Here is a 26,500-nt window from a genome sequence, read left to right as displayed (position 1 = left end):
CTCCCTGCGTGCACGCATGATACGCGCGAAGCAATTTAGTTTTGACCGTGTGCCATAGATGCAAGCATGACGCGGTCTATAGCTGATTATTTTACCCAAACAAAATGAGGCAGAGAGAGGAGGAGGAGGAGGTTGGTGGAGAAGAAGAACCCACGATAATTAATTATTTAAGTGAATTCATAACCGACAGTGATGCCAGTGACGGCTGCAGTGAAAGCGCAGGTGACAGGGGAGACTGTGGCGGCACAAAGAAAAAGTACTCGACAGACAACGGCTTACCCAGTACCCGTGGGTTGCGGTTACGAGGGGGAATGCCATGCTGTGTGTGTATTGTAGGCAATGCGCCTTGTTACAGGCCAAATTTTTATGTGTTACCGCCGGTAGCCACGGTTTAAGCTTGAAACGTTATAGTTGCACACGGACAGACAGAAACACGAGACGTGCAGGGACAGCTGCATCACCCGACGCACCCGGCCCCTCCCCTCCCCGCGCCCGGCCCCTCCCCTCCCCCGGCCCCTCCCCACTTCCTCTCAGCAGATAGATGAGAGCGATCGCTCAGCGGAGGAGGAAGAAATATTGCTGTATCGATTTTATTGCACAGCCCCGGCTAATAGCCTGACATCACCAGACGCAAGTGTGGACAGACAGAGCAAAAGATGAGCCAGGTTATACCCAGGCTACTAGCTAGCTAACGTAGCACAGTGTCCCAAATCCAGTCAGTGAGGATGCTTAATCCTACTATTGATCAAAGGTGACTTTCCTGACACCCTACAAGAATTGATCATAAAGAATAATTGCTTGGAACTTAAGGGGGATGATCCACCACCACCGATGTGTAGCACCCACCTGGTCCTGCGGGGGAAAACCAAAACAAAGCGCACACACAAAAAACACTCCGTGCGCTGTGTGTTTTGTGCGCAATGGAAGCGCTCTCGGGCATGATCTCCAAAGCGTCGTCATGTGAAATACACACGGGTCTAATGTGCACGGCCTCTAAGGAAGCAAATACACACGGTCTAATGTGCACGGCCCCTAAGGAAGTAAACAGCTGCTGCTGCTCCAGACTCTCCCAGCACGTCTCCCCACAAAGCCCCAGTAACGTACTGAGACCCCCCCTGCACTCAAACAAATGTCCCATCCCACCAGATGCCACAGACAAGACATGGCACTTTTCAACCAGAGGAGAAAGCATGCAGCAGAACAGACAGCTGCCATTCAAATCTCCTCGAGTCAGCTTCTATAGAGCTCAACGGGCATGTGACTTTTCGTGACGTAAAAAAAAAAAAAAAAAAAATCCCGTTGTTATTTTTTGTTCTCGCTTATGGGGCGGCTTTAGCTCAGGAGGTAGAGCGGGTCGGCCAATGATGCAAGGGTTGGCGGTTCGATCCCCGCTCCCTCCCAGCTGCTGTCGTTGTGTCCTTGGGCAAGACACTTAACCCTCCTTGCTCCCGATGGTGTGTAGGCACCCTGCGTGGTAGCCTGCCGCCATCGGTGTATGAATGGGTGAATGTAGACTATCTACTGATTGTAAAGCGCTTTGGATAAAAGCGCTATATAAATGCAGGCCATTTACCATTTACTCAAGATTCTCTGGATCACGTGTTGGATCGGTTCGAGCCTCGTTATATTTGGATTCATCGAAATGTCTATGGAGAAAATGGACGCGGGAACTTACTTACGGGGCAAATTACGTCACGAAATAGTCACGTGCCTGTTGAGCTCTATTCACCTTATTCTTTGCCCATACAAGGACGCTTCTGCATGACGTCATTTCGTAATCGTCTTTCCGGTTTTAAACACGGAAGTAGAGTGCGCCTACCGCAGTCCTTTAGACTTGCCAAAAAGCTGTTTTCAAGCTAAAAAAAACAAACAAACTGTTTTAAAGTTTTAATATTTGTCGGGTGAGAACGTAACATATATGTGACCAGTTTATCAGAATAACGCCTATTGGAAATCTTTAACGAGCAGCGAGGACCGGGAGCGCTGACTGTGCTGCTGACACCGGTCGGACTAGCTATCTGTCAAACCCTACTGTAGTTAGGCTACTGGCAGTGAGAAAACACTGTCGACGTGCTTTTGTAACTAACGTTAAATGCCGACCGGGTACAGCCGTCGGCTCCTCGCAGCGGTAACGTTGTGAACATGTAACTGAGGTTGGCCGCAGTGTAGCTTAATTCTGAATGTTGCCAAACTTCATTCGTACTGACGTTTTATTTTGAAAATGGCCGCCAACTAGCGCTGAACCGGAAGAACAAATACGTTGCGTCGAACGCGGAAGAGAGAAAAAGTGGGCGTGGCGAATAAGGTGAATATCTGGCCTAAACGCTTGCTTCTCTTCCCTGGGACCTATTCTCAAGGTGTCTTGTCAGCCGACCACAAGGGAAAGAGGTTAAAGGCAACTGAGTTGACTGTACATAGCTCTGTTTTAAAAAGTGCTATGTGCAGCATTTTCCAACATCAGTCAGTCACGGTCAAATGAACTGTGATGCCTCCTTGGTGTAGTTACATGATAGGGTGGTGGACAGGGTCCAGGTGGGAGGTGTACTTACGGCTGTCGTAGCAGATGTTTCCCAGGGCGCGGCCGGTCTGCAGCAGCACCTCCTGGTCGCTGGAGCTTAACAGCTGAACTAGAGGGGCGATGAGGCCGGCCTCCACGCAGGGACTCCGCATGAACTCTGGGGGGAGAGAGAGGCGCGCATCATGTGCATGAACTCTGGGGAGCAAGGCTCAAACTCAGAGATTCCAGGAGGCTAAATTCAATCACTTTTAACCCCCCCCCCCCCCCCCCCCCCGTTTCTGGGTGGATGGTACTTGGAAACAGGCCCGGTTTTACAGGGGTGCAAAAGCACGCATTGCACCCTTATTTTAATTGTCTGCATGCTCAGTTGAAAAGAGTGATTAAAAAAACAAAAAACACTTTGATGTGAATTTATGGCTTTTTGGCACCTATATGTAACCTTTTAAGGTTGAGATCATTGTATTATCATTATATGGTCCAAATATTTCAGTAAAGCACTTGAAACACTTGAAATATTCTTGCTTGGCTGGTATCATTCTACTTGAAATGATGGTAAAATGCATTATTTTTTAGTAAAATAACATGTCAAATTTTTCGGGTTGGCCCATGCATGTGCACCCCTTCCTATCTAGGATGCATCCCTAGTCATCTTGTTCTGGACCCGGCCCTGCTTGGAAAGCGAACCCTCACCATTTTTGGCCACCTCGGCTATGATGTTGGCTACTTTGGGGGTGCAGGAGGACTGTGGGCTCAGCAGGCTGGGGAGCAGGGGAAGGACGCCCATCTCCTGGAGCTTCATACTGGCCTCCGTGTCTGCAGGCGAGGAAAGCCACAGAAGAAACAACCACTTTCATATCAAGTACAGAAATATATTTTTATTTCATTTCTTGCTATTTGATATTTGCAGGGTTTGGTTGCAGTGCACGCAATGTTTGCCGATAGTGGCTGGGTAATAGAGTCGACGACTGAAGATCATTCCTCATAACAACAAAATGAAAGTGAGTCTACAGCTATATAAAATGTGTGGTTATTTATTTATTTATGGTTATTTACCTGCCAAGTATATTTTTTAGCAGCCAAAAAAGGTTTTCAGTTCATCATCAAGTACTGTACAACAGGACGCAAATACATATCTGTGCATTCAACAAGAAGGGACTTTGCAGAGATTAAAGTCGAGCTGAAATGAAAAATGTCTTTTTTCTGGTTATACAGTGCACCTACAGTATTTAATAATGTATGCAAAAGAAATCACAAAAATCCATGCTTTCCCCCCCCCCCACATCAAAAGTTCATTCATAACAGTCATCTACAGTTTTTCACCAAGATAAATGGGAAGCCAGTGCACACATGTCCAGCATGTACAGCACATGTCAGTGCTCAAGGAATATAATGTCATATCCGGCGCCACCATCAGATCATAGTGAAAAATAAAACAAATCGCAAAGACAACTGAAAACAACAACATTTTGTCACTACTGTTGACAAAATGTACTATTAAAGGAAGGCTTTCCCGTGGGGAATATGAAGATATATTAAATCTCACGCCCCTAAGGAGTTTGAATTCGTTGAAATTTTTGAAATTGGTTGTTCAGAGCCTGGGCAAGCTAGTTACCTAGAAACTGGAAGATTTTTAGGTGTTAAACCTCTGCATTTGGAGGTATGGAAATCAGCCGGTAGGCTACTTACTGTTGTGGGCTAGAGCTTTGAGCAGGCAGTCCAGGTAGCTCTCCACACTGTCCACAGAGGCCAGCTTCAGCTTCTCCAGGGCTTCATTCAAATTGTCTGTAAAATACACGCATGCACACGCACACGCACACACACACACACACACACACACACACACACACACACACACACACACACACACACACACACACAACTCTGTAAACGACGACCAACAATTTACAATTTATTTTGATTGACTGCAAACATGCAGTCTTCTACGGGAAACTGGGCATCCGGCGTTTAGTTCATCTCATGCATTTTCTTTTTAAACAGAAGGCTGGCAGTCATCGTCACATATATTGTATGTACTGTATATATTTATAGGAAAGCTGACAAGAACACAGTGGGTGAGATATAGGCGTGAAGAATTTGGTGGGCTTGATTAAAGGCCAGCAGGGGAACCTACAGCTCCAGAGACCTAAAGTGGTGGTAATCCGCCAGATTCTCTTTTTTTGGAGGGATAATGTTGCAGTCGTTGCGGCACAATTAATCAAATATTAATGATGATCAAGATTTTGGCTTCCTACAATCATGAAAACAAGAATATCAAGATCAAATCCAGATCAAACGTGCCGCATTCCGTTTAGCAATGTTGCTCTAGTTTTGTATGGTGTTGTAAATCCAGTGCACCTCTTTACCTGACAGTGGTAGGCTCCGCCCCTCCTCCAAATCCCAAACACGCTGTAGCTTCAGCTCCAGTCGAGAACAGAGAGCCAGTGAGTTTGTCCGTTTATTTTTAAACCTTCATTAGTAGAAGATGACTTTTTTTTTTATAGCCGATGAAAAATGTCGTTCAGTCAGTGTTTCACGAAGCCCAAGATGACCTCCTCAAATTGCTTGTTTTGTCCACAACTCAAAGATATTCCGTTTACTGCAGTTTGTGACTTTTTTTGTATCTACTTTATTAGAAAAAAATTAATTAACATTTGAAGAGTCACAAGTGTTCTTTGTTGTGTGTTCACAATAGTGATGTCAGTTAGATTTGGTTATGTCTGTCAGAGCTACTATGGGATATTACATCATCCATCTTTGCTCACTACATCTGCAGGTGTTGATGCCCAGATGCGACTTTATGCGTATATCAGATTTTTTTTAACCTTCTGCTTACCTCTACTTAAAGTGACCCATATCTGATACCTGTGTGTGTTTACACTTGCTTAACATTTGAAACAACCCGCATGCAAACATAAGGAATAAACTAATTATTGAGCAGCACAGAGACCAGGTGGTGCAGCACAAGTCCCTAATATTCCTGGAATATTATAGAAATGTTATAGAGATATTAGGGAAGCAGAGGAGAGGACAAATACACAACAACAACATGCTCCCTGCCTAAACTACTGACTCACCAAGTCCAGAAATATTAAACCAATATTAAATCATTGTGCTGATATTAAACACATGATAAACGCCGCATGCTAAACTGCTGTTTCTCCTCCTTAATAATAATAAACCGACCGGGAGCATAATCCTCAGTGTGTGGACATTATTTTACCTATTTCTCAACTCCATAATTGATTTGTCCTGCCTATGTATGTCAGTAAGCAGTTTGGGTCTACTACTCTGCATCAGTAAGCAGTAGTAACAGTATTGAGACGTTAGTGCAGAGGCAGCGATGGAGAGGGCTGCCTGCTGGATTATTGCATAACAGCTGTTGTGGTGATCTCCTACACACCATCTACAACACTGCCGCTTCGGAGAGGGGGGGGGGGGCAGAGACCCTCAAGCAATGCCCACTACAAGTCCACACTGAATATGAATATGGCATCGCCATACTAGCCTGGCGATCTTGCCATCTGCCATGAGAAATCCTTCACTAGAGGATGGGGAAGAGTCAGGGCAGCTACCCCGCCCCGTGGCAGGCAGGCGCACGCCCCACACACACACACACACACACACACACACACACACACACACACACACACACACACACACACACACACACACACACACACACACACACACACACACACACACACTTTAAAGCTTTAACCCACTGCTAGGATTCTCAAGGAACATCGAGCATCCACTGACAGTGTGTGTAAGGCATGATCTCTTTAGTATACTGTGTGGGTTAATGTATTTTTGGAGAACACTTCATCTAAGCTAACGTTAGCTAGCTCGCCTTAGATTTAGCTGGTTAGCTATAGCTGTCTACTACTTACCCATCTCAGTAGTAGGATATTGCTCCGGTAAAGAAAGCGGGATGTGAAGCTAACGTGATCCAGGGCAGCTGTGAGCCTGGAGGCCCCGCTTCAGCCACACGGCGCAGCGGGTAGAGAGGTTAGCTTAGCTCCGCAGCAGGCCCGGGCAGGGCAGGGCAGTCCGCTCAGAGGAGGCTGGGTGCAGCTGTGCAGCGGCCTGTAGACCGGTAGACTGGCTGCCAGGTTAAAACATCTGGAGCCCTCTCATATCCGCACCAGTCACACTGCTGACTGACGGAGCTGAGCTGAGCTGAGGCTGAGAGCCAAGCACACACAGTCAAGGCAGTCAGGATGAAAACTACAACTTCCGGTCATGAGTTTATGAGCTTCAAAATAAAATCTTTATAGAGTACAGTGGGATGACGTATTTTTGTAGGCCAACAGAAGAAAAAAACACATCTGTGAACCAGAATCAATCTTCTGGGAAGCATGAATATGTCTCGAGAGATTAACCAGAAGTCATGCACTTCATGGTCCAAATGGATGCCCAAATGGATTTGACCTTGGCCAAAAGTGTCAGTGGTTGTGAGGACACTGACCCAATTTATCCCTTTAAATATCTGGTGAGTTTCTGGAGTTATGGCTGTAAGCGTGTTAGGACGCTTACAATTTGGGCCTCTGCCATGCCCCCTTTTGGGACTGATTGAGTAGTAGTAGTATAATAGTAGTAGTATTAGTAGCAGTAAAACTGATGATATCACAATTGCTTGAGTTACATCACTGATTATAGTGCCCCCATCAGGCCGATTCGAAAAATATTTCTAGAGTCTAATATGGTAAATGGTAAATGGCCTGCATTTATATAGCGCTTTTATCCAAAGCGCTTTACAATCAGTAGATAGTCTACATTCACCCATTCATTCACCGATGGCGGCAGGCTGCCACGCAGGGTGCCTACACACCATCGGGAGCAAGGAGGGTTAGGTGTCTTGCCCAAGGACACAACGACTGGCAGCTGGGAGGGAGTGGGGATCGAACCGCCAACCCTTGCGTCATTGGCCGACCCGCTCTACCTCCTGAGCTAAAGCCGCCCCGTCTAATATTTCACCAATCTAGTAACCACCAATATATGTGATTGGGCCAAATTTCAGTTCTCTGCGATGTACCTAACTCACAGGAATTAGCATCGTGGCAGAAAAACAACAACTAATAATAATAAATAATAATCTATTCATCTATCTTATATATAGGCTATATAAAAGCGGCAAGTGGGCAATCTATCTGTTCTCGGTTTGTTTCCATTTTTGTCCCACTGATGATGTCATAGTGATGTCATAAGAGCAAAATCATCTTATGACATCACTGATGATGTCATAGGCATTGTGACATCATGACGTCACTCGAGCAATTGTGATTTTTGGTTACACTCGAGCAATGTGATGTCATCACTGATGCAAAGTTGGGGCAAATTGTGCGCTGCGCATGCTAATAGAGCAGGTGAGGCCACGCAGCAGCCATGCTGGGTGCGAGGCTGCGCAGCAGCTGAGCAGCAGGTGAGGCTGTGGAGCTGCATATGCCAGCTGTAGGGCAGGCGAGGCCGCACAGTGGGCGAGCCTAGTAATCGAGCGCATGTAGTGCGCAAGATGCCTATAATAATAAACCAGCACAAAAACAATAGAACTTCAGCAACTTCAGGCTTGAACCCCTAATTATCAAAATAGTTGCTGATTAATCTTCTGCTCAACTGACCTTGCAGCTCTAGAAAGCGGACTTTTTGTTTTGTTTTATTTGAATAACTTTTAGAGGCTTGAGGAGGTAAAATACAGATATCCACAAGAAATAAAGCAAAGATTAAGAGATAGCTTGAAAAATAAATTGTGTGTCCAAGATCTTGTTTTCTGTATCCTATCCTGTCCTATCATCTTGCGACCCCTTTGATTATCCAGTGACCCCTTGCGGTGGTCCCGACCCTCAGGTTGGAAACCACTGATTGAGAGGGTAAACAGCATGAGAAGTGACCCTTGTGAAACACTGCAGGTGACAGGGAGCCATCTGGACCTGTATTCTCCCAGTTAGACATATGTCAAAGACTGAGCATTGTCAATGATTGTGCTTCTCTTGCTAGCTCTTCTCATAAAAATCAGCATAGCAAACCTAGCTGGTAAGCATTAACTTCAGCTCCTTAAATTATATAAACATAACATAACCATTACCATACCATTTTGCACTTTATATTTTGTGAGAGAGAGATAGTGTGCCCTGAGATAGTGACACTTGACATCTGTCACACAGTGGTGAAACAGAAGGGAAGATCCTGTGTAATTTATGCTTGGAATAGTGAAGACGGTGAGCAACTTTACATTGGATCAGCTGGTGTCTGCTATTAACTGAGCAGAGTTGTCAGCAGCGTCTCTATTGTCTCCGGAAACTCGTTAAGTTCCAGGTCGACAGGACCCTGATGACCATTTTTACCATTGTTCTATTGAGTCTGTGCTCACTTTTTCTTTTATCTGCTGGTTTCAGTCTTTCAATGTCAAACACAAATGTAATTCACTAACTTTTAACAGCTAACAGACATTGGCTTAAACTGATAAACTCAACTATATCTTCCTTTAACTTTTAACAGATTATGAAAACTTTTGGCCTATCATATTTCAAAACACAGCAGCAGCTCGTACAAGAGCACCACCTAGTGGAGGTATGTGTTACTCCTCAATTCGGGTGCAAAGGCAGTCTTCCAATGCTTTTCTGCAAAACCTTTCACCTCTGCGTCTCACAGTATGCCAAGTGTGTTTGGCAATGGCACACATAAGACCGTTCTATCCGTGTTCTGGTGTATCAACATTTTTTATTCAACTTTTCCCACAGGTTGAGCAAATGGGCTTTCTCTCCCATCTGTGTGTACCCTCATGTGTCTGAAAATGTCCTTTATCACTAAAACGATAGTACATTTTCACATGCATTTTTTTGTCTTGAGGTCCATTAATAAAAATTGTTTGTGTTGTCAGGGATCATGTTCTTTTCTCCAGCATCTCTGAGCCTTACCAAGAAACTGTTTCTAATGCTGTGCCTTTAATGCTCATTAATATTAACGACCCTCTGTTCCGATTGGCTCACTTTATGAGTGACACGTGAGACACCACAGGCAAGGCAGAGCAGGCAACAGACAGGTAGGGAAAACTGATAATAAAAAAAATACTCTTACAATGAGCCTAACTAGATCTAACTAATCAACCATAGAACAGACTTATCTCATTAACACACACATCATTACTCTATATAAACACACCAACTGAGCAATTAAGGGGTTGCTCTCCTGTCTGGTAACTCATGTGACCCGTCAACTTTCCATTTTGATGATGGCTTTTACCACAGACAGCAATTAAATGGTTACTCTCCTCCTGTGTGGGTCTTCATGTGTGTCTTCAAGTTTCCTTTAAGACTAAAACATTTACCACATGAGCAATTAAATGGCTTCGCTCTTGTGTGGACTACCATGCGTCTTCAAGCCTTTTTTTTTTTTACCAAAGCTTTTACCACAGACTGAGCAATTAAATGTGTTCTCTCCTGTGTGAACTCTTGTCTTCAGGCTTGTAGATTGGCTGAAACTAACTTTTACAGACTTCTCGTCTGTGTGAGCTCATGTTTGGTCAAGTTTACTTTTTGACTAAAACTTTTACCACAGACTTGAGCAATTCAATGTTTTTTCTCCTGTGCGGACAGACTCGACAGATTTCCCCTGTGGTCAAATCTTCTACCACAAAATGAACACCACAAGTGATTCTCCTCAAGTACTTTATTGTTTTCCTGTGAGTCTAAACCTGACTGAGGTTCACCGTTTCCATCCAATCATCACAGTCTTCAGTCTCAGGTTGAGAAGAGTGAGGTCTTGCCAGCAGTTGGTTGTAAATACAATGACTTAGTTGCTTCTATAAGTTCCTGGCTGGTTCTGATACATGCTGGTGTGAACGGATCTTCACTGAGCTGCTCCATCCAGAGGAGACAGTGAGGTGGCGCAGCTGATCAGAGCCCAGGAGAAGACTGCAGTCGCTCAGGCTGAAGAACTGCTGCTGCAGCTGGAGGAGGAGATCGCCAGGGTGAGGAGAAGAGACACTGAACTTGAACAGCTGTCGCATGCCGACGACCACATCCACTTCATTCAGAGTTTCCAGTCTCTCTCCAGTCCCAGTGAGTCTGCAGACTTGCCTAGTGTTGTTGCTCGTCCTCTACGTTACTTCAGAGATGTGAGTGATTGTGTCTGACCTGAGAAAGAAACTAGAGGACATCCTGAAGGACACATGGCCCAGGATCTCTGCCACAGAGTCTTTAGTAGATGTTTCACAGCCACCAGAGACACCAACCAGAGAAGACTTTTTACGCTATATTGCCGTCACCTCACACTGGATCCGAACTCGTCTCCCAAAAACTCATCCTGTCAGGGGGGGTGAAGATTCTATATCCAGCTCGTGGCCAACAATATCCTCCTCACTCAAGACAGGAACTAAAAGATAAAACACAAGGGTCAGTTGCAGTGCCAGTACACGTCACATGTACTGTGAACATTGAATACAACAGTTGGCTCAAGTCAGACATGACAGACAGCAGTACGACCAGGTAGACAAACACAGGAGACTGTGACACAAACAGAGTCAGTCACTGGATAAACACCAAAGCATTGAAAACCTCATGATTTCATCACCTACCTCAAAGTAACAGCACTGCAACCAGGCAGAGAGAGAGACGGCCATGATGCCACAGGTTGCTTAAATACCCTCACTAATTAGGGGGGTTGGGCTAGGGAGGAGTCCACAGGGGTGCGTTCAAGACAAAAGAGGGTAATGTCTCCCAATATGAACACAAGTGTTCCCACTACACTGGCTAGCTCTCTGTTCTTCTCAATTTGACTTTGATGAAGCTGTGAGGACTGATGTTTCTCTTCATCATCTTCACTCTTCACAGGGACAGGAGTGAATGGGACCTCAGTGATATGGGCCTCCTCCGGTCTTTGAAGCTGCTCTCGCCCCTTGACTGGTCCAGAGTTCCTCCTGTTCTTCTTTAATGCATGGGGGCTCTGGATCCTCGGCTCCTGGTCCAGACTGGATCTCCACTCCTGTTGTTCAGCGGGAACTTCTTCTTTACAGACCAACAGGAGGAGGTCTGGTGGTACGACCGAAATACAGACATATGTAGCCTAACGGCGTTGTGTTTGATGGTAAACATGATTTCAGACGGCAGCCCGTCTTTATTGTCACACAACACACTACAACACATGCATGCGGCCACAACACACACTCATGCTGACGGTGGCCGGTGAAATATGTCCTCTGCATTTGACCCATCCAGGCTTGTCCTTTCCTCCAGGGGGCAGGCCGGGAGCAGTGGTCGCTATTTCTTTCCAGCGCCCGGGGACCTTCATTGGACCATCATTGGACCAACTTCAGATGTTGTCGTCACTGGTCGGATGACGATCTTCTGCATGTTTTTAGTGGGGGTTATGTACGGAGGAACCCCCTGGGGGGTACGGGGATAACATGCAAACTCCACACAGAAAGGCCCTTTCAACGAGATAGCCCACCTGGGCAGTAGGCACTGAAGATATGGGGGGGTCACAACTCCAGCGCCCACAGCGTCCCAGGTGAGAATCGAACCCAGGACCTTCGAGCTGTGAGGCGACAGCGCTTACCACTGCACCACCGTACCCCCTAATTGCAACAACCCATGTAAGGGCTTGCCCAGGGGTGGATTCGAACTGCCGACCTTTGGCTTGCCGGACGGACACGCTAACCACCACTGCACCAAGAGAGCTAGCTACCCCCTTGTATGCAACACATTTAGCCTATGTGTGATGAATAGTTAACACTTTAGATTATTAGGGGATGCAGAAAGCCCTGTAAATTAATTTTATTTGATTTTGATTTGATTTTGTTTATTCATACACACACAAGAAATTTCACAATACAAATAGCTTCATATACAACAATGATGCAGTGTGTACGAAAGGGTACCCCAAGGAAGCTACTAAAAGCTTATTAGAGGGGGCCCAAAAATAAAGCAAGAAAAGAATGTCCAGAGGGTAGGGTATTGGTCATATACCCACCAGAACCAAAGACATAACCGGCAGACACAACAGCAAACAAGACAAAACAATAAACAAAAACAATCCCAAATATTATATATGTGCATTTAACGTTCTATACTTACGATCAAACATAATTTGACAGTAGACATTTTTTTAACTTTTTCTTGAAAGAGGAGACAGAATATGACATTTTTAATGATACATCAAGCTCATTCCAAATTTGCGGACCTCTACACACAACACTGAAACTAGTACATTTTAGTTTTAGTTTTTTCCCACGGACTAGGTAGTTTTCTCTGGTGTCATATGAGTGTGTAGGAAGGTGAATTGGAATGAGTTCACACAGTCTAAGATTTAACTTATGTACTAATTGTACAACAGGTGAGGAACACTTTGTTTACTAAAAGTTTATAGATGACTTACAACCATTGACAGTAAATACAACGCATCTGTGATATGTTAACGTAGCATTTATTAATCACCTGCAAATGTATATTCATGTTTTGTAAGTGATTAGTTCATCATTAACTAAAGGCTTATGACTGCAAGTTATTATAAAGTGTTACCATTATTATTAATAATAGGCTACTTTATTACTCAGAGACAGAGACTAATTGTTGTCATTATTGTAGGCTACAATAATAATTCCTCTAAAACAGACACATTTTTTCGTGTGTGTGTGTGTGTGTGTGTGTGTGTGTGTGTGTGTGTGTGTGTGTGTGTGTGTGTGTGTGTGTGTGTGTGTCTGTCTGTCTGTCTGTCTGTCTGTCTGTCTCTGTCTGTCTGTCTGTGTGTGTGTGTGTGTGTGTGTGTGTGTGTGTGTGTGTGTGTGTGTGTGTGTGTGTGTGTGTGTGTGTGTGTGTGTGTGTGTGTGTGTGTGTGTGTGTGTGTGTGTGTGTGTGTGTGTGTGTGTGTGCGGGGGTTGAGGAGGGAGGAGGAGGTGACCTGAGTCAGGCTTGCATCGCCCACCCTCCATCCCTCCCTCCCTCTCTCTCTCTCTCTCTCTCTCTCTCTTTCTCTGTGTCACACACGCACCCGCGGCGCGCACACACACGCACGCACGCACACACACACACACACACACACACACACACACACACACACACACACACACACACACACACACGCACGCACACACAGGCTCCTCCACACAGCAACAGCAGCAGGCATCCTCTCCTCTGCCTGTGACGCCGGCCGGGGCTACAGCACAGGAGCCTTTTGTGTCTCCCCAGAAAAACCCCGTTGTGCTTCTCCTGTTGTCTTCTCCTATCTCCTCTTCTCCTCTTCTGAGGCAGCCGTGGACATGATGGGCAGAAAGGAGCGCCGCGGCATGACTCTCAGCGGCGTGCTGAAGAGGAACTGGCTGCTGATCGCCACGGTCATATCAGTGCTGTTAGGTATGTCAGCCTCACTCCCCATTGTCTGCTCATGTATGACTGCCATGCATTCTCTTTGCTTGATGACATTTGTTCTAGTTGTCTTCATTCCTATTTAGACGTACATCTCACCCTCGTTATTGTTTTATTTATTTATTTTTTATCGCCCAGGCTTTAATTCCTTGCCTTATTCTAACCGCTGTCAGTGCTGGAATAAATCAAGCTCCTTGCTGGGGGCTAGAGGGTCTTCTTCTTCACTGCTTGTCTGAGCAGCAGTGCAGTCAGACGCCAGTGCAGGGATGCTATATTATGTAGTAGCTAGCCTATGATATGCATTTTATTTCATAAAATAGAATGGATGGGTGCTATAGTATGCTATGCTGTGCTGTGTGATGATATACTGTATGAGGCAGAGCTGCCCTCCTCTCTCCTCCAGAGGCAAATATGTTTTTTTCCTCCTGTGTCTGTCTCAGTCAAAACGTGACCAGACTGAAGTGACAGTGCTGACGCTGGCTGCTCAGTCCCAGCACACTGACACTGCACACACTTGGTAGCTACAGAGAGCATAGCATACCATAGTACAGAGGTATCTACAGGTCCTTAAGTCTGAGCAAGTCTTGAAATAAATGAGATAAATCGTAACATACTAGAATAAGGGTACATTAATTAAGGGCATTAATTAATAGTTAATTACTTTCCTTATAGTAATCATTCACTAATGGCGTTCATGTTAACTAGGCTAAGTATTAATATATACATTACTCACTAGTTCAGGGTTAGTTAATGGTTAGGCCTGGGGTTAGCCTACCTAAGCCTAAGGGTTCGTTAATAAGCACTAGGTTCATGCTTATTAAGCATTAATAAACATGAACTAACAGTTAATTAATGTACCATTATTGTAAGTGTTAGAGAAAAATGTAAACCCTTAAAAAATATGAACGTGTCAAGAGCTGTTATTTTTGATTGCTTTAACTCTGCTTTGCGGGTTAATACATTTTCCTGATGTTTGGTGTGTTGTTGACAGTCGGGCATCTCACAAGATTTTCAAAGCTTTATTATATCCACAAAACAGATCAATCAACTCTTTGTTGAATGATACCTTGTGAAGTCTGCTGGAATAAAAGAAAATTAAGAAACATGATGAAGCTAATTACTTGCATTGACAAAATCCATGATAGCGTATAGAATGACAGTTTAAACATTTTAGTGTTCAGCATTCGCTCATTATACTCTTTGGGAGTTGATCACAAGCTGGAGATGCTTTAGGTGGTTTGACAATTCAATCTAAGCTAAAAGTGCAGTGCATTGAAATCATCTGAGACTGGAAAATGTTCAAATTGCCCTTTTAGAATATTGTTATAGAATATGTATTTATTTCTATAAGCCTACTGCAGATACCAAATATCAAATCTGAACCAATCTTCATTATGTATTTAATCCACGGATGCGCACTGGTCATAGAATTCCTGGAATATCATGGCATTTAGAGCGGGATCCACAATTCAATACAACTATGATACAATGTAATAAATAAGTTAAAATGTATCATTACAAATAAGTTCAGTGGCAATAAAGTATAACTGTGCAGCATTGTTATTTTTCTTTCTAAGCCACAAATCTTTCTAGCAATACTATACGCTCACATTTTAGAAATGCCAATTAACAACAATATACTATCATTTGGATGGAGAGCCTGTGATATTGTGATGGTCAAGCGTCTCATTTGTGATTACTACAGCAGGATCAAATGGAGCTAATATTGCAATTATTTTTTCTGCCCCACCATCTGTATTGTCACATATTGTCTTGCTTATGTTACTAAATTTAGTCCGACCAGGTTGTTTGTGATTAAATTGGGATATTACTAGGTGTGTCACGATACGTTCCCGATACGATACGATACGATACGATACAATACGATACGATACGATACAATACACGATATTGGGTTCACGATAACGATATGATACAATATTTTAACAATATTTTTCTCCGATCGATTTGTAAGTTGAGGGGGCATCCTCCACGCTAATTTGAGTAATTTCACCATTTTCATCCTCCGTGTCTGTAACGTCCCTCGTCTGTTCAAACAAAGCAATGAAAAGGAGAGAGAGCATGCAATCAGATGCAGATCAGTGCCACCATGTTCAGCTTCTTTTTCTCGCGATATGAGATTTCATCTCAACGATACATATTGTCACGTTTTGATATCGCGATATATCGTGGGACGATATATTGTGACATCCCTAGATATTACACTGCATATCTAAGCTCTTAGCTTATCACGCTAACCACAGTTTGTGGTGCTGGTTGTACACAGCTTTGAGAGTATGATGATGACTAAAGTAGCCTACTACAGTAGCTCATACAAATAGCTCAAACAAATTGACATGCCATTAGAGGATTAGAGTTAAAATCATGCCTCATCTCTTTTTCTTCTTCTTCTTTTTGTTGTTGTACAGCTCAATCATTGTACCTTGAACAAATTTGGCACATCACAGGCAATCAGCGCTTGGGATTTTTGTAGTACTAGATTACCAGGACGCTACGCAGCCTTCAAAACTAGTTTATTGGGACTCCGGCCCTTTGTGTTGTTGCTGTGTTTGTAAGGTTTGATATCGGTATGGATATCGAATTCGGTGTCTCTGTGTGTGGGGGGTGTCTGTGTGTGTGAGGGGGGGGGGGGGGGGGTGTCTGTGTGTGGGGGGGTGGGGCTATCTGTGTGAGGGGGTGGGGGGTTGTCTGTGTGTTGGCGGGGTGGCGGCGTGGTATTGGTCGGCTCGGCGTGGTGGTGTCGATGAGCTGCTGCCTGCTGTAGCAGCATCAAGCTAGCTAGAGTAGAGCAAGTGAGGCAGTTTTGTCCCCAGAATAAAAGTCACTTGTCACATTTTGAGAAAAATGTGAGAATAATGCTGTATTGGGCTGTGCAGAGCAACATACATTGGACAAGTGTAACGGTATAAAAGTATATAATAGTATAAACAAACACCTTTCAGCTATGTGTGACAGAGAGTCTGGTGTTTTGGGTAAGTAGGCCAAGGTCAGACTATGAAAGTGCAGATTGTAAGCTTTCAAATGATGTGTCATACATTGAAATCTGAAAATAGTTGAAGAGGATAATTATGCTGATTTGAATGTCCGTACTCCTAAAAGCAACATTCAGAGAAAATCACCCTGAAAATTGGTGAACAAGCTTTGTTTGCCTTGGGAATGCTTAGTTTATTAAGTAAGTAATATGATAAATAAATAAATAAATAAATAAATAAAATAACAAAGAAACCAAGCTTCTATCTGGATTTGTGCAATTTCACCAGACTGTGTCTCATGCTAGGTTGCCTGTTTAGATATGAATCTTACAGTGTGTGTCCATCCTGTTTAGATATGAATCTTACAGTATCTGTCCATCCTGTTTAGATATGAATCTTACAGTATCTGTCCATCCTGTTTAGATATGAATCTTACAGTATCTGTCCATCCTGTTTAGATATGAATCTTACAGTATCTGTCCATCCTGTTTAGATATGAATCTTACAGTATCTGTCCATCCTGTTTAGATATGAATCTTACAGTATGCGTCCATCCTGTTTAGCTATGAATCTTACAGTATGTGTAAGATATGAATCTTACAGTATCTGTCCATCCTGTTTAGATATGAATCTTACAGTATGTGTCCATCCTGTTTAGATATGAATCTTACAGTATCTGTCCATCCTGTTTAGATATGGAATCTTAAAGTATGTGTCCATCCTGTTTAGATATGAATCTTACAGTATCTGTCCATCCTGTTTAGATATGAATCTTACAGTATGTGTCCATCCTGTTTAGATATGAATCTTACAGTATCTGTCCATCCTGTTTAGATATGGAATCTTAAAGTATGTGTCCATCCTGTTTAGATATGAATCTTACAGTATCTGTCCATCCTGTTTAGATATGAATCTTACAGTATGCGTCCATCCTGTTTAGCTATGAATCTTACAGTATGTGTAAGATATGAATCTTACAGTATCTGTCCATCCTGTTTAGATATGAATCTTACAGTATGTGTCCATCCTGTTTAGATATGAATCTTACAGTATCTGTCCATCCTGTTTAGATATGGAATCTTAAAGTATGTGTCCATCCTGTTTAGATATGAATCTTACAGTATCTGTCCATCCTGTTTAGATATGGAATCTTAAAGTATGTGTCCATCCTGTTTAGATATGAATCTTACAGTATGTGTCCATCCTGTTTAGATATGAATCTTACAGTATCTGTCCATCCTGTTTAAATATGAATCTTACAGTATCTGTCCATCCTGTTTAGATATGAATCTTACAGTATGTGTCCATCCTGTTTAGATATGAATCTTACAGTATGTGTCCATCCTGTTTAGATATGAATCTTACAGTATGTGTCCATCCTGTTTAGATATGAATCTTACAGTATCTGTCCATCCTGTTTAGATATGAATCTTACAGTATCTGTCCATCCTGTTTAGATATGAATCTTACAGTATCTGTCCATCCTGTTTAGATATGGAATCTTACAGTATGTGTCCATCCTGTTTAGATATGAATCTTACAGTATGTGTCCATCCTGTTTAGATATGAATCTTACAGTATGTGTCCATCCTGTTTAGATATGAATCTTACAGTATCTGTCCATCCTGTTTAGATATGAATCTTACAGTATCTGTCCATCCTGTTTAGATATGGAATCTTACAGTATGTGTCCATCCTGTTTAGATATGAATCTTACAGTATCTGTCCATCCTTGGCTACATGCCTCTCAGGTGACTGCAGAGAGCAATTACCTCCTTTGGTACCAAATGAGGGGTAGGCCCGTCATAAACGCTCTGATAATAACCTGGTCGGCTGACTCTGCTCTGCCATCGGACACTTTAGAAGAGGAGGGATCTATGTTTTGTAGACCTATAACATGACGTCATGTCCCTTACAACCTTATTTGTCTGTTTACTGTCTGCTTGTTGTTGACTTGCCCTCAGTGTGTCGAGGGCGTATTTACTCATGGGGCTATATAGTTAGTCATTGCTTCTTGCTCTTTGACCTTGATGACCTCTACCAAGTGGGACGCTGCCACGTTTGTCTCATCTCTCCAAGCCCGTTAATATTGAAAAACACATTTTATTACTTAGCCGAAGAACATTTCTGGCCCCTCAGCATTCGCATTAGAAGTGGTAAAAACCAGGCTGCGCAAAACAACAAGATCATAACTGCAGTCGCAGAATTACAAAAAAAATACCGCTTTTGAACGGGTCAGCAGCGCGGGTGTAACATCCCGTTACGGTTTGCTGTGTCATCCCATCCGTTCACAGGCATCATAAATGGCGGTGGTCTGTTATGTTTGATAACGCACATGCGGAGCTGCCGAGTGTATATTAGCAAAACCGCTGAGGGGGATACATGTGACATTTATGGCTTCAAGCATCTTTGAGTATCTAGAAAAGCGTGATACAAATATTATTATTATTATTATCATTATTATTATTATGTGTGGAAAGTGCACACCAATATCTCATCAAGTCCATAAGCAGGAAACCACATTCATATGTTGATTGTGAAATTGCTTGGACATGTACTAGACTAGTGTACTGTACTTGGACGCTGAGTGAAAAAGGCAAAATTATATATATTATAACTGACCTGTCAGGAGCTTGTCTTGTCTGTATGCTCTAATTCTTGTCTATTTTGTAATGTGAATCTTATGTGTATGTTATGTGTTATGATGTAAGTTGCATTATTGCATTGTCACTATGTAAAGTCTGTTTTGTGGACCCCAGGAAGAATAGCTGCTGCAATGCTGTAGCTATAATGGGGATCTAAATAAACTTGAAACTTGAAACACTGAGCTGTAAAATAATGATAGTCTCTATGGACAAGATAGCACTGCTATCTGCTTAGGTGATCTTCTAAATTGACATCTAAGTGACGTGATACCAATTTACATTTTTGAAATATTTTCTGTCTGCATTTCATTTTCACTTTCAAAGACTAACCACTCTTGATCTAGCAACTGCTATTCATTATTTCACCTTTATACTGAAGTAGCTTGTCTGTTCTGCTTCTATGTGTAACCTACACAGTCATTGTAGTAGATGAATACAGTCATTTTACGTGTGACCTGAAACTAAGCAGTCCCTGTGATTAAAAGCTGTGTCTGTCTTTCTCCCGCTGTGTGGCCCATCTCCCAGGCATCAGTTTGGGTGTCGTGGTCAGAGAATATGCATCGCTCTCCCAACTCCACAAGCAGTATTTCGGCTTCCCAGGAGAGATCCTGATGCGGATGCTGAAGCTGGTCATCCTTCCACTCATCATTTCCAGCATGATTACAGGTAAGTGAATGTCCCTCTATCTCAGGGGTGTCCAAACCTTTTTGAACGGGGGCCAGATTAGATCATGTCAAACTACCAGGGGCCAGCCGCTTTTCGCATCATATAAATAAATAGAAATCACATACAATACAATTGTACTCTAAGGATTTTGTTTACCATCTGAAAACATTAGTTCTGCCTGTGTAGTTCCTACTTGGTGCTTGTTTACAAACTATATGATAGTGCTGTCATCGTTAGGTGAACGGAAAAATGCAAATTACACTTGCTTGATTAACCAATACTGTGTGGAGGACCACATAAAGTATGTTTCATGGTTTATGGTTCATAAAGTGAACCTTGAACCTTGAACCTTGTTTCGAGAGACAAGCCGAGGGACGCTTAAAATCGGTCCGCGGGCCGCAATTGGCCCCCAGGCCGGACTTTGGACATGTAAGTAACATAACATATACATGTAACTAATGTAACTTTGCAAATAAGCATGAAAAACAAAATAAAAACAAACGGTAATATCGTCTTTAACACGTTATCTCTATCATTCCCACTGTCCATGAAGGGACAAGCTGAGTCACGTTAACCAGACAGAGGCGAGAGCTGGAGAACTGATACTGCTGCTGACTGTGAAGGAATGTCATTCAGGAGAGCATTTACACCTCCTCAGGCTTCTCCTAATCCCTTCACCTCGCCACCAAACAGCAGATCAGGCCTCCCTGCTGAAATAGGATCAGGCTTTAGGCACTTTGTCTTCATTAGCTTACAAATGGACAGATGATATGAATGAACGATTTTACAGTATAGTTTCAAACTGACCTTGCACATGAAACAGGTATAGCAGCAATATATCAAGGAACAGCCTCCAGGAAAACACTAGACTCTAGTGACTAGAGGCAGCAGTTTAAAGGCAGCATAGTGGCAGGTGGTTACCTTGATGTAGTTTTCCTTCTCTCTATGTGTCCCTTTCAGCCCAACGTTATTTGAACCCTACTAAGAGGAATTTGACTGTGCTGCAGCCTGGGGACTGGTAAAAATGTGCATACTGTACAGAGTGGAGCAATTCAATATAATGCACTGCTAAAAGCAGGTGTTCAAAAGCTTTTGAGGTAGCTTGTTGACGAGAAGTACATAAGCCGGAACTTCCGGTTTTCGTCTGGAAAGTATTCCGGCTATAATTTGCTTCGAAAATGTCAATGTCTCGTAATTGTACGCGTTTATTTCATAGCGTGGTAAATGCACGACTCACAACATGTACATAAGAGTAGAGTATTTGGGTGCTGTTGGAATGTGTATTTGGTAGTGATTTAAAGGGATATGCCAACATTTTGAGAGGCCATTTAGGCCATTTGCCCATATTAAAACTAGAATGTACGTGTCTTTATTTTCAGTCTTCGTGCAGTACAAACTGCGGTAGAGCCCTCACTGCTACTTAGCTTAGCGCTACAATGGCCTAAAACTCTCAAAATGTTGGCGTATCCCTTTAAAGCCTTTACATGTTTGCTGAAAATCGCATTTAAAAACATTTATGTTTCAAAAGTCATAGGAGTGGTTCACGTTTGTGAAGGTTATCCTGCTGAACACAAATTACCACTCCCATAAACTTGTGTGAACCACAGACCTTATTTTATGCATTTAAGTGAAATTCCCATTCACTTTTCCCGTAAGCTCCAACATGCTACTTCCGGATGTTTCTCCACAGGGGGGCAGTGTTATAAGAGCTGTTTCTCCACAAGGGGGCAGTGTTATAAGAGCTGTTTCTCCACAGGGGGGCAGTGTTATAAGAGCTGTTTCTCCACAGGGGGGCAGTGTTATAAGAGCCGTTTCTCCACAGGGGGGCAGTGTTATAAGAGCTGTTTCTCCACAGGGGTTGCAGCGCTGGACTCAGAGGTGTCGGGAAAGATAGGCCTGCGAGCCGTCGTGTATTACTTCTCAACAACCATTATCGCAGTCATTCTCGGTGAGTTCATGTCGTCACTCTCTCTCAGAACTTTCTCCAGTCGTCTCACTCTCAAAGACGTTGCACTCCCCCAGTGATTTGGATTGCTTTACACGTAAAGAACATGGTGCCGGTTGAATCTTTTTAACGGATTCACATTTTTGCCTCATGATTAGTATGAAAATGTGGTCTCCAACCTGCACCATGCTCTTTAAAGGGCCACTTTGCCGATTTCAACCAGCTTCATGTATCATTACAAACCAGGAAGTAAACGCAAATGAACCATTTTTTCACTTCCCTCCATCTTGCCTGGACCCGAGAGCTCCCCGTTCATTTGCAGAACATCCTGGTCCAGATGATGTCATAATGATGTCATTTGGAGCGGTTTTGCCATGGTGTCACTATTACTGTCATTATTACTATATCATCATTATTGCCTTCATATACTACTGATTTTGTAATGATACAAAGATGGTTGAAACGTGGCCCTTTAAATCACACAAATGGCCTTGCTGCATGTCATCGTAGTGAATGATCTTAACTCTTTCCACATCGCTGAAGTCATTTATAGACAGTTTTAACTTGACAACATAAACATTGTAAATTGCCCCCAGCTGACTTCCTGTTGCAGTGTTTGCTAATACAATAGCTGACAGGAAATAAGCTAGGTTTCAAATTGAGCAATAAGCCCCGAGAGGCCATGGAGTGATTTTACAATGGCTAAGAGGCGCGGCATGCCGTAAATACCTCTTAGCTGTTGTAAAATCACTGTAAACCACACAGCCTCATGGGGCTTATTGCTTTTATAAAACAGTTGCTACATATAGACGGTTTTAACTTGACAACATAAACATTTTAAATGGCCCCTAGCTTACTTCCTGTTGCAGTGTTTGCTAATACAATAGCTGACAGGAAATGAGCTAGGTTTCAAACTGTTAGCAACACAATTCCGTGATGTCATCAGGGCATACTGAATGATGTCATCAGGGCATACTGAATGATGTCATCGGGGCATGGGCATACTGAATGATGTCATCGGGGCATACTGAATGATGTCATCGGGGCATACTGAATGATGTCATCGGGGCATACTGAATGATGTCATCGGGGCATACTGAATGATGTCATCGGGGCATACTGAATGATGTCATCGGGGCATACTGAATGATGTCATCGGGGCATACTGAATGATGTCATCGGGGCATACTATGAATGATGTCATCGGGGCATACTGAATGATGTCATCGGGGCATACTATGAATGATGTCATCGGGGCATACTGAATGATGGCATGTTTTGTAGGTATTATTTTGGTGATGACCATCAAACCGGGAGTCTCTCAGACGGCCGAGCACATTGACCGGGCGGGGACCACGCCCAACGTCACAACAGTCGACACCCTACTGGACCTCATCAGGTGATGCTTCAATGCTTGAATGGAAATCTTGGTGGTGTGTGTCAACAGCCACTTAGCACCTCGGTTCTGCATTGGTAGCAAAGTCTGGGGTTTAATACCAGCACAGACTTTGGTATTAATCACTTTATTGAAATGAAAGGTGTGTGGAATTGCAAATAGAAAGAAAGAAAAATCTATGACATTACTGTCAGAGAATGTTGTACAGTGGAAACTACTTTTAGTGATCACGGTTACAGTGATCAACTGCTACAGATAAAAAAAAGGACAGAATCAGAATCATTCCTATACACATGCTAATTTGCTTATAGTAATCAGGCGTCTGCTTGTGTTCATTTTGGGTCATTTCATACATGAGAACAATGGATTTTCTTCTTGTTCCTTCAGTTGGATGTTTGAGAGTTTGTGCACATCATGTTTGTGCAGAATGATGTCTGTCTGCCTGTCTGTCTCTCTGTCTGTGCAGAGTTTGACACTAGAAGGCTGTTTTCACAATCTTCATTCAGCAGTTAAAGCCCTTGTTTCTATGCTGTGATTGGCTAGTTATGTGAATCTAGATAACCCTGATTGATTGTGTGGAAATTGTTAATGAAACAGAAGGAGGGGAAGTCATTTTAAGGATTTTAACAAGATAATATCCTGTTTTATCAACAGAAACATGTTTCCAGAGAATCTGGTGCAGGCTTGTTTTCAACAGGTAAAGTAGCTTTGCACGTCCAAAACTCATGAGTTCAAATCCAGACTTTTCACACCAGTATCTAATGCAGCTGTGTCAGTGTCACTCCATAAAACTGTCACCATCTCACTCCAGTACAAGACCAAGCGCAAAGAGTTGGAGCCCCCCAAAGTTACGGTCAACACCACCACACTTCCACCTCTCGCAACGACTATCATGGCAGTTGTCGAGGTAGGTGTGTGCACGCACATCAGCCCTTTCCTCTGTAGCTCTTTTGTTTGCCAGGAGGGATTTTCAGTACACGATCCTACTCTAAAGCAAACAAAATGAACTTATGTAACCGAATGAATGTTGAGTCCTCGCGAGTCCCGAGTGGTAGCGAGTAGGTTGGTTAAACTCACTACCGCAGTATAAAGGCCCGTTAATCAGCTCCGCCAAGGGAGCTAGCTCTCTTGGTGCAGTGGTTAGCGTGTCCGCCTTGTAAAGCCAAAGGTCGGCAGTTCGAATCCACCCCTGGGCAAGCCCTGAACATGGGTAGCTGCAATTACCATCAAACACAACACCGTCACACTTATACACACTGGGGCTGTTTTGTTCAGGCAATTAATTTGCACGTCAGTGTAGTATTTTTTGAACTTATATCCAGTCAATGCAACCGTGCAAAGTTTCACTGAGCGATATTACGGCTTTTATTTTTTTCGGACCAAGGTCGATATTTCAGAAATGCGCTTCCGACACGCACACATCTGTAATAGTCAGGTGGGTCAAAATTCACCTTGCAATTTTCCGGCTGTTTATTGGCATTACTCTTTTGTGTCTAAACGGACTTAAAGCTGATGATAAGTACTCACATCTCATGTGCCTAGTGGGCAATGTCCACTCGCACCGCAACAAGTCAGTTGATCTGAGGCTGAGCATGACGACAATGTATCCTTGTCTTTTTTATGTGTCTGCACCTGGCAACTAATATGTGCTCTCCATGCATCAGAGCACACAATAATGACATAAGTAGGCATGGCTGAGTGTTCTGAGAGGCCGCACAGAAAGAAGTGCTCGTCTCATCAATGGCTCTTTAAGTCGGCTAATGTGTTTGTGGAAGCAGCTTCCTGCGGCGGCTCTTTGGCGAAGCAAAATGAATGACCTCCTTGTTTCCCTCTCTTGGCAGAATATAACCAAGGACTATAAGATCGTCGGGACATATTCGGATGGAATCAACGTGTTGGGCCTTATTGTATTCTGTGTCGCTTTCGGCCTCGTCATTGGCAAGATGGGCGAAAAGGGCCGCATCCTCCTGGAATTCTTCGACGCCTTGAACGAAGCGACGATGAAACTAGTCCAGATCATTATGTGGTACGTATAAGCCTGCCTTAGCTTTGATCCACATCTGTGGTCATCTATCTATTCAAATGTGGAAAGAGAAGAAAAGAGGTGAGATGGAGCTGGGATACAAGTCGTCTAAAAGAGCGCTGCTCCCTTCATCGCCGATTGCAAAGCTCCAACTCGCCCGGTAACACCATCCTGGTAACGTGTGTCCTCACATCCTGTTTTGCTCCACGTGTCAGTCTTCTTGACTTATAGCCGCTCAGTGATTTCAGTGGGCAGGAATACTTGACAGACAACTCCTTCAACCAATCGGTGTCGCCAAATCCAATCCAAGTCCAGTTGGAAGAACGGCGAAAACGTCTTTTATGCCGAGAAACCGTTCCACTGTTGCATACTCCTGTTCTCGTGTAATTGTTGTTATTGAGTCTATTTCTGCAATGACTGCAGTGTATGGTATCATGTGAAACTTAGGAGTCATGCTAGCTTGTCGGGAAGGGTCACTTGACCTTTGACCTCAAGATATCTGAATGAAATTGGGTTCTATGTATACCCACGAGTTTCGACAAGGCAGCAGAAATTGACAGAACGATATTGGATCACATCACTGATGGAGCTTCGACGGACCTGACAGATCTGATGGTGGGTGGGTGGAGGGTGGAGGGTGCATTCTCCCTCTTTTTCGCAGCCTACTGTTGGCAGGTCTGGACCGTCTGGTGGTTACATTTAACTTGTGGAAATCGCCGGGGGCGGTTGGAAGACGTGCGGACTGCTCCGTGGAGCCAAACAGAATGTTTAATGTTATCAGGATGGTTTTTACTATAGCTTAACATATTATGTTAAGCTTCAACTTTCAGCCACAGCAAATGATGTCCTTCAGCCATATAGGCTACTTCGATATAAGATTGCCATAGTCCTGCTCTACCCCCTGGCTCACATATGTGTGTGGTGGCCTGCAAAAACTTTGACATTTTCATGTTTTGA

The 26,500-nt window shown here is 43.4% G+C and overlaps 2 protein-coding genes across 3 annotated transcripts in view; one reads left to right on the top strand and one right to left on the bottom strand.

The window, feature by feature from the left end:
• Positions 1 to 6,672, bottom strand: part of rap1gds1 (RAP1, GTP-GDP dissociation stimulator 1) — a 30,447-nt gene extending 23,775 nt beyond the window's left edge. For both annotated transcript variants that reach the window (XM_083640600.1, XM_083640601.1), the window contains exons 1-4: positions 6,409 to 6,672; positions 4,205 to 4,300; positions 3,209 to 3,331; positions 2,550 to 2,675 (exon numbers count right to left, since the gene is read on the bottom strand). In XM_083640600.1, the coding sequence (XP_083496726.1) occupies positions 2,550 to 2,675; positions 3,209 to 3,331; positions 4,205 to 4,300; positions 6,409 to 6,412 (349 nt within the window). In that variant the 5' untranslated portion in view covers positions 6,413 to 6,672. The remainder of the gene's footprint in view (positions 1 to 2,549; positions 2,676 to 3,208; positions 3,332 to 4,204; positions 4,301 to 6,408) is intronic.
• A 7,097-nt stretch (positions 6,673 to 13,769) lies between these two features.
• Positions 13,770 to 26,500, top strand: part of slc1a1 (solute carrier family 1 member 1) — a gene marked incomplete at its 5' end in the record, with an annotated part of 17,138 nt that continues 4,407 nt past the window's right edge. The window contains 7 exons of the mRNA XM_083639898.1: positions 13,770 to 13,863; positions 20,039 to 20,179; positions 22,035 to 22,127; positions 23,409 to 23,523; positions 24,175 to 24,217; positions 24,332 to 24,427; positions 25,362 to 25,546. Coding sequence (XP_083496024.1) covers positions 13,770 to 13,863; positions 20,039 to 20,179; positions 22,035 to 22,127; positions 23,409 to 23,523; positions 24,175 to 24,217; positions 24,332 to 24,427; positions 25,362 to 25,546 — 767 coding nt within the window. The remainder of the gene's footprint in view (positions 13,864 to 20,038; positions 20,180 to 22,034; positions 22,128 to 23,408; positions 23,524 to 24,174; positions 24,218 to 24,331; positions 24,428 to 25,361; positions 25,547 to 26,500) is intronic.

This window comes from Poromitra crassiceps, assembly GCF_964638095.1.
Source record: "Poromitra crassiceps genome assembly, chromosome: 7".
Classification (NCBI taxonomy): domain Eukaryota; kingdom Metazoa; phylum Chordata; class Actinopteri; order Beryciformes; family Melamphaidae; genus Poromitra; species Poromitra crassiceps.
Note: the sequence above shows the minus strand (reverse complement) of the source record. Positions and strands in the feature narration are given on the sequence as shown.